This window comes from Pygoscelis adeliae, unplaced genomic scaffold (assembly GCF_000699105.1).
Source record: "Pygoscelis adeliae isolate BGI_AS28 unplaced genomic scaffold, ASM69910v1 Scaffold14, whole genome shotgun sequence".
Lineage (NCBI taxonomy): Eukaryota > Metazoa > Chordata > Aves > Sphenisciformes > Spheniscidae > Pygoscelis > Pygoscelis adeliae.
Genome location: NW_008825109.1, coordinates 7,476,158 through 7,488,799, shown reverse-complemented (window position 1 = coordinate 7,488,799; position 12,642 = coordinate 7,476,158). Strand labels below are relative to the sequence as shown.

The window sequence follows — 12,642 nt, the reverse complement described above, 5'->3', positions numbered from 1 at the left end:
ATTCATGATTTTCAAAGACAGAGTAGAAAAAGTCTGCCCTGCGGGGACTTCATTAGGGATTTTGTTTAGGTTGAGATTTGCTTTGCAGTTTGAATGTGCTCAGGCTGATTTGGTGATGTGCAGTAACGCAGTTCATTTGTGTTGCATTCAAAAAGCTTAAGAAATAAAGCTTGTTACAGTGCAAATCCATTCCCCCCCCCCTTTTATAAAGCCCTTTGGTTTCTTTCTCATTCCTTTTATAAAGGCAGACCTCTGCCATTACTTTTGGTTTGAAGATCAGATTTTATACCTGTGTTCCACGGCTGCTGCTGAGGAAAAACTTAGCTTCTGGTGTGGATGCTGCATGCTTTTGAGGTCTGGCCCAGGCTGTGCATCTTTAATCTGCTAAATTTTACTCTTCAAATTTAACACAATTATGGAGGCACTGTAACTGTGACTCAGGAGAAATTTTGACTTGATTCTATTACGGTTGAAATGTTATTGACTTTAATGGAAGCAGGATTGGACCTGCTCCTGTAAAACCACTGATTAATTTTATGGTTGTGTCAGCAGACCCTGATCAAGGTAAGAGCTCTACTGTATTCATCATTTAAAAAACCTAAATCTAGACAGGGTTCCTGCCTGTTAAGAGTCTGCAATCTAAAGACAGTCTTTTAACATGTAAATGTTTATTGCCTTTGAATAGCAAGGGAATTTTGACCTGCTGATGCCTTCCCTAGGACAGCATCTAGTGTATAATCTGGACTCAGAACAGGAAACTTATTGGGGAAGACTTCAGGAAAATCCTTTGAGTCATTTTAGAAAAATACAAATGTGGTAAAGCTTATACCAAATCATTAGGTTTTTTTCCTTTATACTTTACAAATCTGAATTCTTTGGAAGATCCATGTGCTGCTGGTACCTGGTAGACCAAATGCCTGGTCTTTGAGCTCTTCAATCACCAATTCTGTTGAAGTTGTTATTATACATCTATTTTTTTTTTTCAGACAGATTGACAACTTCTTTCATTAAAGCTGAAATTAACTGCACGGCTAAAGTTTGACCCATTGAAAGACAGGCTCCACTGATGTGTGTGTGAGGAGTAGGGGGCTCGTGGAGGAGCAGAGCCACCCAACTTCCTCCAGCGTTTTCAAAAGGCTGGGTCAGCTGTATCACTGAGAACCTAAGTCAGGGCATAGCAGCACCAAAGATATGTGGATTTTCTGAGAAATCTTAGGGTGATCTTTTTTTTCCTACTCAGAAAGTGAAATACTAAAAATTGTGTATCTAGATCCATTATTTTATGGTGGGATTGCCTCTAGGAAAAGGAATGGGGGAAGTGTCCAAAGAGTCATCTCTGGAGAGGCTGCTTATAAGAAATGTTTGCCAACGGACAAGCACTGCTGTCTAAAAGGGCAAATGTGACATGTTTTCTTCAGCAGCAGCTGGCCTTCCTTCGTATCCAAAAAAGGTGGGAAATTAAAAGGCCTCATTTTTAAACAACTTAAACCAAATATGCAATCGAGTCCTGCTGGGTAAAGATCTTTGAGTACCAGCAGCCCTTTGCTGCACTGCCCACCAAAGCACTGTAGATTTTTAAAATCTCTCTGGCAAATTTATTGGTTTGCAAGACTCCAGTGGATGTTTGGCATTTCAGCGAGGAGGACTGGATCTTTCCAAAATGTGATAGTCTGTGATGTTTGTTTGATGATCCCCATCCAGAATGACACTCTGGTCAGTAACGTCCCTGTCCTCTGAGCTAGAACCTAGCAGGTAGCTTTACATAAAAACAATAACAAAATATAGAGACAGGCTTTTGTTCGTCAGTCCTTGATCAAATCATCTTGCTGAAAGAATAAAACATGAAGTACTTTTATAGCATACATTTTTATCACTACATATCTATTATAATTATTTGGTCCCTGTGGCAAAGTATTTTATGAAGGGCCTTGAGAGTTCTGCTGGTTTTATGACACTTTGTAGCTGAGGGATAAGGTGCTTCTCTAGCAATGGATAAATCCAGTTTGGGTGGTACTCACTGAGTGTAGAGACTCATGCAGATTAAGTACTTTTTATCACCCACTTTACAATGTCTTTCAGCGTGTGAGTTTAGCTGCTCCTGCAAAAGGCAGCACTTTCTGCTAAAGGAGGGCTATCTTTCCTTTAACCCACCGTTTTGTGCTTAGAGAACCACAAAACAAAGTAAAAAAACCTGGTAAAACACTTCGATGCTATGCTCCATCTTAGTTGTATTTAAGGAAAGCATGTTTTAGTTAAAAATCTCTATTCGGTTAAAAGCTTAACTAGTATTTCAGGCTGAAGAGCGTGTGTGTAGCTGTAGGATAGCAGCCCTGGTTTGACATACACGTTGTCTTTTGATAGAAGAGAATTTGTGGAGTGGGGAGCCGGGGTAGGTCAAGTTACAGCTTTCAGTAAATCTGGGCGTGCCTGAAATAGTTCTTTTAGTGTTTTAAAATATTTGTTGCCTTTTTATCATTGCAAGCCTGATCCAAGTTCCATTTAAGCTGATGGGAACTTTTCTCCTGTCTTCTTTAAAGATTGGCTCCAGCCCCCGTATCAGATTGCATACCACCTTGCTTTCTGATTCTTGGAAGGGTTCAGCCAAGCGTTATGAATTAGATGCTTAGATAACATTGATGACTGCAGTTCTTGATTGTGCCAGGGAAACCAAAAATAAAATAGAGGTCAGAAGTGTGACTAGTAAATGGCACAGTGTGGGCCCAGTCTTGCTGGCACGGAAGGGAGGGGAACACACCTGCTTGTTTGTTTGTTTTTTAGGAGTTGACTTCATCCCGGTCCTGCTCCATTGTGGGACAGAGAAGGAAGCTCTTCAGCTTCCAGAGAAATGGTGCTGTGAGAGCTTACGTGGCCCGAGGCCTGTCCCTGGAGCTTTGTCATGACTTCCAACAGCAGCACGGGCAGACCCTGGGTGTTTAGGTGAAAATGAGTTTTCATCTAATGCACTTGGCTGGGCAGATCTAAATCAAACCTTTATGGACATAAGCATGGCTGCTGGTAGGCAGCCTGTGCTGGCAGATGCGAGCTCAGGCACAGTGGGGTTGCTCTTCCTGTAATGATTTCATGTCCAAGGAGGTCATGCTTAAAGCTTGACAGATGCTGCAAACTTGAAATCTCAAAGGAGTGGATATCAGTAAAAGCAAGAGCTGTGGATTTGGCAGTGGCAAAAATGGATGGAGGCCTAATTGGCATCTCATCCTCCTGCAGCTCATGTCAGAAGAGCTCTGTAAACAACCCTGGGGTAGCGTAGTGTTGGATCCCAATCTGGTCCCTCCAGAGGAGGTCCATGATGGTATGGAGGGCATGGGAGTGGGAAAAGAGGGGCAGTGGGGCAAAAGGGAGGAGCAATGAAATCCCTGCTGTACTGACAGTCTCTGGGGATTTTATTGTTGATGCTGAAGTCCGCTTCCTTTGTTCAGGAAGCTCTGCTATTCTGTCGCCTTCATCAGGACATGGAAGCACCACGGTGTCTGTATCTGTGTAGCTACTGTGGCTTTTGATGATAACACTCCCAAGGGGACCAGGTTCTGCCAGGTCTTGAGAACTTTACAAGCTTTTTGTATGAAAGATATTAATCTTTAAGCACTCTCATAACTGCTCCATGGCAGCAGTACAGAACAGTCACACTTTTTTTTTTTTTTTTGTAAGTAGGGATTTATGTATAATAAAAACTTTATACAAATTAATTAGAAGTTTAGGAGGAGAAGCTAAGATGAATACTCCATCTCTGTGAAAGTACAAGGTGACCTCAGGTAGGGACAATGCAATTGCCCAACTGTGGTTTTGCTGGGACACCTTGCCTGATTTCCCTCATCTTATAAAAAGTGCCATGGAATATGAAATGCATGTGAGTGGCAGTGTGGGTGCCTGGCTATTTGCTTGGTCTGCGTTCTGGCCCTGCAGGGTTTCCTGCTGTCTTTCTGAAGTGCTTGTGGAGAAGCACTGACACAAACACAAAAAAAAGTCTGCTAGTCCTTTTTGCAGACTTTTTCCTTCTTTTTTTCCATGTTCTGTCAAATTATTAAACAAACAACATTCTGAAAAACCACTGCTTGGAGAACAGTTCAGAGAAAACTCTGTGACATTCACCAAGTCAGACGCTCAATGTGCAGGGCTTGCCTCGCACTGCTGTCTAACTTGGAAAGGAAAGTGGTGCTGCTTGGACACCCGTATTTGGCTTCTCATTGTGGCTGGAGGTTGTCCGCTCAGCCAGAGACTAACAGGCTTAGCGTGGGAGATCAGACAACACCACGGCAAATGCTAAACTACACCTTTATTTATGACAACTCTGGATGAGTGTTAATTATTAGCTGAACGTAGTATGTTCTAGAGGCTGTTTACATTACAGCATGGGAAGGGCCAACTGCATGTAAAATGTGTTTGTAGGCAGAACAGCAAAGAGAACAACTTTGGAAGAGAATAGGGTTTTTTTTTTTGTTGTTGTTTCTCTTCACTACATATGCAGTTTTTATTAATGTCATATAGCCATAATGAGGATTTGTATGAACTTATTTAGGAGACTATATATTTAAACATGATTTTATTAAGACAGGGTGGATTAACACAGTGATAACGTGCAGCAGGTATGTAGGAAGTGCTGACTACACCAGATATACTTCTTGTTAATAGTTGTTTGGACTTCTGGATTAGGTGTTTTCTTGTGAAGTGTCTCTATTGAATCAGTGTAGCACATAGCAAAAGGGAAAACTATCCGTGGCATAGAACAGAATAGTTAGCTAGACATGAAACATATTTGTTGTGATTTTAGGAATGATAGTCTGAAGAGGTTTCCTTTTGTCAGGTTACAAAATAAATTGGAGTTTTAGCTCTGTAAGGTTGTTTGAAAGTTAAAAGAATGTTGATGTGTTTTATGCAGGACCCTGTACTGTGCTTTCAACTACTAAGCAGCACAAATGTCTTAACCATTCTTCAGAGTCATGAAACCATTCTCTGGGCAGTGTACATGTGTTTTGCCTATTTCCACTTATTTCCAATTAGCTGCTTCACCGGGATATCTATTTTAAACAAGCTGGCAAATCTTCCGTTGTGATGGCTGTAACTATTAATTTACAATCTCACTTTTAATCGATCTACCTGGAAATAGGATAACATAATTATTTTTCTCCCTAGTTAGATGGTGGAGAATGTAGGAAGGGAAAGGGGTTCTGGGCTTGCTAACACTGACCCGGTGTTAGCAGACTTCTGAATTAAATCTGCCTTAGGTTTCCACCCTTGGGATATGTGCATCTTTGCACAATTCAATTATTTAGAATCATAGAATAGAATCACAGAATCATTTGGGTTGGAAGGGACCTTTAAAGGTCATCTAGTCCACCCCCCCACTGCAATTTTCAACTAGATCAGGTTGCTCAGAACCCCGTCCAACCTGACCTTGAATGTTGCCAGGGATGGGGCATCCACCACCTCTCTGGGTAACCTGTTCTAGCGTTTCACCACCCTCAGCGTAAAAAATTTCTTCCTTATATCTAGTCTAAATCTCTTTTAGTTTAAAGCCATTCCCCCTTGTCCTATTGCAACATGCCCTGCTAAAAAGTCTGTCTCCATCTTTCTTATAAGCCCCCTTTAAGTACTGATAGGCTGCAAGAAGGTCTCCCTGAAGCCTTCTCTTCTCCAGGCTGAACAACCCCAACTCTCTCAGCCTTTCTTCACAGGAGAGGGGTTCCATCTCCCTGATCATTTTCGTGGCCCTCTTCTGGACCCGCTTCAACAGGTCCGTGTCTTTCTTCTGCTGAGGGCTCCAGAGCTGGATGCAGTACTCCAGATGGGGTCTCACCAGAGCAGAGGAGAGGGGCAGAATCCCCTCCCTCGACCTGCTGGCCACGCTTCTTCTGATGCAGCCCACGATACGACTGGCCTTCTGGGCTGCGAGCGCACATTGCTGGCTCATGTCCAGCTTTTCATCCACCAGTACCCCCACGTCCTTCTCGGCAGGGCTGCTCTCAATCCCTTCATCCCCCAGCCTGTATTGATACCGGGGGTTGCCCCGACCCGGGTGCAGGACCTTGCGAGGTCCAATTTGAACATTCCGAGTTAAATAACAGGTTAAAAAAAACAGGCAAAGTGTGGAAATGCAGTAAAATGAGAATCAATCACTTTGTAGTGGAATACTCTATGAACAATCCTCATAGAAAACATGTGGTATGTGGTGCAACATCTGATTTATATAATTTTGAGGTCACCTCCTTATTTGGCCCCTGAATTAAATGATTTGATCAAGGCAGGCAGCCTCCCTTTTCACAGGAATGCAGGTTACTTTCCACAGCTGCTCCAGCTGGGTATGTTTGGTATTTGTGTCAGCCTTCCACAAAGATGTCTAGTGACATTAAGTGTGGTGCAAGGAAATACTAGCACTGGAAAAATGATAGAGAAATCAGTTGCTAGAATAACAGTATGGAAAAATTGCTGTATTCTAGGGCTAAATCATGCTTTTCAACTGTACATACAAGGACTTTCTAAAAGTCACAGCCAGAAGGGGAAATGCAAGCCACTTGTGATCAGGAAACACCATCTTCTTCCCATACTGGGAGAGCTGGCTTTCAGCAAGACTTTCCCATCCTAAACTGGTGAGGCAAGAAGGTGCTTGTTGGCAGGATGGACCAGCCTCACCCCTGTATTATGCTAATTTATGGCTTAAATAAAGGCATGTGTGCTCAAAATGTGAGTGTAAACTAGTGTTAAGTAGTGTTGTGGTGGTACATAGATGACCATCCTAGTGGGTATTGGTTTCTGTCTGTCGTGGTAGCAGGTGAGCCATTATCGTAAGGATAATGGGCATTCCCGGGGCATGGGAAGAAGGATATGCTGGGGTTTTGATCCCCACATTATTCACAGGGCCTGATCCAAAGTTGCCGACACCGATTTAGTCCAGTGGTCTCTGACTACAACCAGAATTTCTAGGTGACCTAGAAGGAAATGGTTTGATAAATTTATAAAGGAATTATTTCATTTCTCTGAAAGTGTGGTTATTAGTGCCCCTACAAATCTGAAGCTGCATCCCGATTGCTCTGTCAAGTTCATGTTGAAGTATTTGCCTACTGTCTACACATGAATTTCTGAGAATTTTGATGAAGGACAAAAGAGATGCAGCTGTGTTGTAAGAGGATGGAAAGTAAAAACAGGATAAGCTTGTAAAATAAAGATTAAATTTGTAAGCTTGAAATCCATTGAACTCATCCAGAGTGCAGTACAATGCAAACGCCCTTATTCAAGGTCTGCTAGTTAAGTGTACCACAGCACTGTCATGATCCATCAAACCTGCCAGATAAAGAGAGGCTATTTTAAAATTTCTCCTTCAGGGCATGGGGAAGTACTGCTCTTGCAAAGATAGAAATTTATGATGATGCTAAAAAAAATGCAGATGAAGTGAATAATTAATGAATTCAAGACAGGACTGAAATATCTTCCTAAAATGTTTCTATTTTTAGCAGGGAGTGCTTCTGCAGTGCTTGTCATGTGATCCTATTGCCTTCTGAGAGCAGGAAAACAATTTGAATTAGTTTCTCTTTCCCCATGGACCTATAGGCCCAGCATATAATACCCCTTAGCATCTGCTTCTGCCTCAAAGCAAAAGAAGTGATTTTAAACCTCATGCAGAATAAAACACTAATGAAAGCTCTACTTAAAGATAATCTTTATAGCCACTGAATAATTTTTATAATAGTTTGTAGGCTGAGGCTGTACAAGGGGGCTACTGCAATGTGTCTAACTTTCAGCTGATGCTGAGGTCCAGTAATATTCATTACTGCTGCAGTTTCTAGCTGTCAAAGGACATAGAGGCAATTACCAATAGGAGGTTGCGGGATCTGGCCCATAGATGAGGATTTAATGTAAGCAGATTTGTGCTTCTTTTCCCTATGACATGGAGTGTTGCTGTGTTTGAGCTACTTTGCACATTAAAAATGTTACAGTCAGAAACACCTCTAAAATAAATTGTTATATAGAGCCGGCCTGCGCACGTGCTCATGTTCCCACACATGCTGCCCAGCTGGACCCACAGGGATGGAAGTCTCCTGGTCGAACTGCAGGAGAGAGTGGCAGGGATGGGACTGCCATCTTCTCCTCTGCCACAGGCTGCTCCTGTGACTGTGCAAGCTGCAGCCACCCGGGTCCACAGAGGGACATGGCCACTGCTGTAGTGAATACTCAAGCGTTCAACGTCCCACACCCGGTCCCGTAGTGGATTTCTCCTTTCTGAGGGGTGAAGAGGTTCCCAATGCCCATCAGAGAGAAAGTCAGAAGCCGCTTGCTTGCTGCCTTTCTTGCCTATTGGAGTTGCCACAGTTTGAATTTAGAAGAAACCTCCAAATCCCAAACCTTTAGGCACTGAGGAGGACCCTGGCTTTGCAGCCCAGTACCCAGATCATAGGGGTGCAGAGGGGTGCTGGCTTGCTCTCCCCGTGTGTGCAGGGGTTGCTCTCCCCATGTGGGATGGTTCCTGGGTGACTCCTGTAAGGTGCATAGGGCTCCTTGGACTGGGCTGGGACCCTGGTCCCCAACCCCGGCTGGCTGCAGAGCTCTACCCTGGGAGCAGCATGCTTGCCATGCAAAACAGCAGCAAAATATCTGGGCTGAAGCATGTTGCTTTGGGAAAGGGTTGTGAGTGGAGTCCTGAGCAGCAGAAGTGGCCCCAAAGGTGCCTGCAGCCCCAGGGCAAGCTGCAAGCTTCGGTGATGGTGGGTTTTGGGAAGCTCCTGGATTAAACCATGGATGGTGGCTTCTCGGGGGGCACTGGAACTTGAGCTGTGGCTCCTTAGTTGTGTTCAGGCACACATTTACGCATTAGGTGCCATAAATGCTTTGCTGCATCTGGGCCTTGGTCTCCATTTTCCCTCTGTGTGTACCTATCTAAAAGGACTGTTTTAAGACTTAATGTCTATAAAACACATGCACAGAAGTCTGCGTTGTGTGGAGCTTTGTAATAATTAGAAATTGATCCTCAGCTGGAAGATAAATTTGGTAGATGTGAGTGCTATTCAAGTGAGAACTCTTGTTATGAAAAAATGTATTAAATTATCATTGTTATATTTTTTGTGCCAGCTGAAAAGACTATTTCCAGGCTTATTTTTCCCAGCTTTCCATCAGCTCTGCCATGCTAGAGCTCATCACCTTTTTTCTAGTCTTCATACTCAGTCACTTGTGTGAGTCCTTCCTAAAATGAATCTGTTTATCAGGTGGCTGCTTTTTAAGCAAACCCCGTCTATTTAGACCAAAAGGATGTAGAGGGGCACACACAGACTGAACAAGTGGGTGAACTGGAAGGAGTGGGAGTCTGTGGCAGGGGGATCTGATGAATGGTTGATGTCTTCAGTGGGTCCCATCGGTAGGACAGGACAGGACACGAGGACAACCCTAGTAAAGCAAACCTGGAGGAGTTTCCTTGCCTAATTTCATCTTGGCATGTGTGGTTTGTGCTTCTGTTTGAAGCTGTCTTGGGTTGTGGTTTCATGATACAAATAATAAACCAAACGAAGGGTAGTAAATTGTATCTTTTTAAATTAATGGAATGTACCAAGTTCTCCATGCAATGAAAGGACATAGAGATTTTAAGGCCCTAAATTGTATTACAGCCCTGCAAACCAGTTCTAGTTTTCTTTATTTATATGTTTGTTCGAATGCCTGCACTCACGATTGAAGCAATTAGTTATAGAAGTCCAGTAATGTCTTGTGAGCTGCTTGGGAATGATCAGAAATTAAAATATCTGTTTTCAGTTTTGTTGTTGCTGTTTTGATTTGGGCAATGAGGCTTTTGAAGAATCATTTTTGCTTCAGATAGAGTTATCCACCCTTGTGACTGCTTAATGAAATAGCCAGCAATGCAGCTTTACTTAGCTAAAACTAGGAATATTGAAATGGTTCATTTTGCGAATTGAGCAAGGAGGTACTGATTTCAAGCTGTGAAAATAGTAATTCTTTTAAAAATAGCTTATTTTTGTGGCTATCTATCTCCTTACTGCTTTTTCTTTTCTTTCCATAGGAAAAATTAACCCAGGAGTGTGTATTCAGAGAGCAGTTTGAAGAAAACTGGTATAACACATATTCATCAAATCTATATAAACACGTGGACACTGGAAGACGATACTACGTTGCGTTAAATAAAGATGGGACTCCAAGAGAAGGGACTAGGACTAAACGGCATCAAAAATTTACACATTTTTTACCTAGACCAGTGGACCCTGAGAAAGTACCGGAACTATATAAGGATATTTTAAGCCAAAGTTGACAAAGACAATTCCTTCACTTGAGCCCTTAAAAAGTAACCACTATAAAGGTTTCATGCGGTGGGTTCTTATTGATTAGCTGTGTCATCACATCAGCTCCACTGTTGCCAAACTTTGTCGCATGCATAATGTATGATGGAGGCTTGGATGGAACATGCTGATTTTGTTCTGCACTTAAAGGTTTGTCCTCCTGGAGGAGAGCCTATGCCCACTCGCTTGATTTAGTACGAGAGGGAGCGCGAGAGAGTGAGTGTGAGAGAGAGAAAGGGAGAGGATGAATGGGAGTGAGAGCATGAGAGAGAGGAGCCAAGGGGAGGAGGAGGAGGAAGGCCTGATGCATGCTGGGGAATAGACACGCTTTTAAATTTTTGATCAGTTGTACTTCGTCATATATCAGCATAGCTGCCATACTTTGATTCATCAGGATTTTTGGCTGGTGGCCTGCTCAAGTGTACGCTGCATTTTACAAAGGCATGGAGGGTGCAGTCTTACTTAAACAAGAGACTTTTCAGTTAATCGCTCTCTGGGTCTCACCCCACTGAGTTTAAAGCAAAGACCTCTTAGTAAAAAAAATAAAAATAAAAAGTTAAATTTATTTATAGAAATTCCAAAGGCAACATTTTATTTATTTTATATATTTATTTATTATATAGAGTTTATTTTTAATGAAATATGTACAGGCCAGATAGGCATTTTGGAAGCTTTAGGCTCTGTAAGCATTAAAATGGCAAAGGCCGCTATGAACCTGTGGTAAATTCATGCAAGTAAATATAAAGGTGCATGGATAAAAAAAAATCACAATAAAAAAGTAATAATAATAATAATAAATTCTAGTGACCCTCATGTACTAAAGACGACAATCTCTTTTGTGCCCGTATTATTGTACAAGTATGCACACCACTCATGACACTGAGTCCTCACTCTTCTGACTGCTTGTTTCATAGCTTACCCCCAGAGGATTAAAGAGAAAACTGGGTCTTCAACTTTTTTTCTGTGTTTGTAATATTTCCTCTCTGATAAAGTGACTTCTTACATCGTTGTAAACTTCACAGCTGTGGAAAATATAGGGGTTGGAATATATTCTAGTTGTTAAAACCTGTTGCAGATTATACCAAAGCTAAATGATAAATATGCTTTTTTTTTTTCCTAAAGCAGAATGCCAGAAACAACATAAGTGATATCAACAATTGTACTAATTTTAAGATTCCACAAATAGCACATAATGGTTTCAGAGGGCAAGAACCAGGCTAACAGGATCACTCTTGTAAACATGTTTATTTGTGCACTTGACTATCTACTATGAAATTATACAAGTTCCATAGGGGTCATTGTAACATCTTTTATGGAAAATTGCTTTCAGTGTGAACTGTCATAATACATGATATTAGCACCCTTCCTAAAGTAAAACTTGCAAAATGAAACTAATAAATCTCTATCAATAATGACAATGAGGGGGACAGTATTAGACTTGTTTTTTTTTTTCTTAAAATATGTTCAAATATTCATGAACTGTGAGTGAGCTGACAGTATGTAATATTTAAGGAATTGTAGCATTTTATGTTAAGCACACAAACACGTTGATTAGCAGTTACCACTTGGGAATTAACCCTTAGGAAGAGGCATTTTTTCCCCAGTACCCTGAAGGAAAAAAAAAGAGAGAAAAATCACATAAGGTCCATATGACAAACGCATTTTGTAGTTGTTGTATCCCTTAGGATTTGAATCCGGTGCCATTGAGTGTAACCTTTGCCATTGGATCTGTCGGGAGCGTGGCTGGTCCTGACACCCCTGGCTGTCCGTAGAGGCATGGAGGCTGAGCAGAGACGTACTTTGGAGGAGCTATACATAAGTTTGTAGCTTATTTGTAATTAAGTAGTTTTTGCTCTAAGGCACTCTTGTCCATGTGATATATATTATTTGAAATGTAATTCTGTTCTGGAATAACCTCTGACTTGGTATCCTGAATGAACGTGACCTTTCTGTACTCAAGCAGGTAGGAGGGGCCATGTCTCAACCGGCAAGATCAGTAATCTTAAATAAAATGTGACTTTTTATTATAATTGTTCTTGAATGATAAAGATATGTAAATTATATTAGTTGATTTGTAGGATACAGTTAGACATACTTGTCTAGGGACTGTTATTGCCTGGGAATTTACAGCCTTCGACTGCAGCCCATGCGTTTATTTTTAACCCTTCGGGGCTGCTGAGACCTGCAGGCAGTTTGGCTGCTGCGGGTTAACCGGGTGCTGAATCACTGAATCCAGGCGGTGCAAAGCTGTGCTGGCCCGTAGGACGAGAAAGTGAGCTCCTGGGGAGGACTAGGGTTCATTGCTCAGTGTCAACCAGATCAATCCTACCGCAAGGAAGGAAGGTTACAACTCTCT

At 42.0% G+C, this 12,642-nt stretch overlaps 1 protein-coding gene across 1 annotated transcript in view; it reads left to right on the top strand.

The window, feature by feature from the left end:
• Nucleotides 1-10,861, top strand: part of FGF9 (fibroblast growth factor 9) — a 27,831-nt gene extending 16,970 nt beyond the window's left edge. The window contains exon 3 of the mRNA XM_009327770.1: nucleotides 10,013-10,861. Coding sequence (XP_009326045.1) covers nucleotides 10,013-10,258 — 246 coding nt within the window. The 3' untranslated portion in view covers nucleotides 10,259-10,861. The remainder of the gene's footprint in view (nucleotides 1-10,012) is intronic.
• Nucleotides 10,862-12,642: the final 1,781 nt, after the last annotated feature.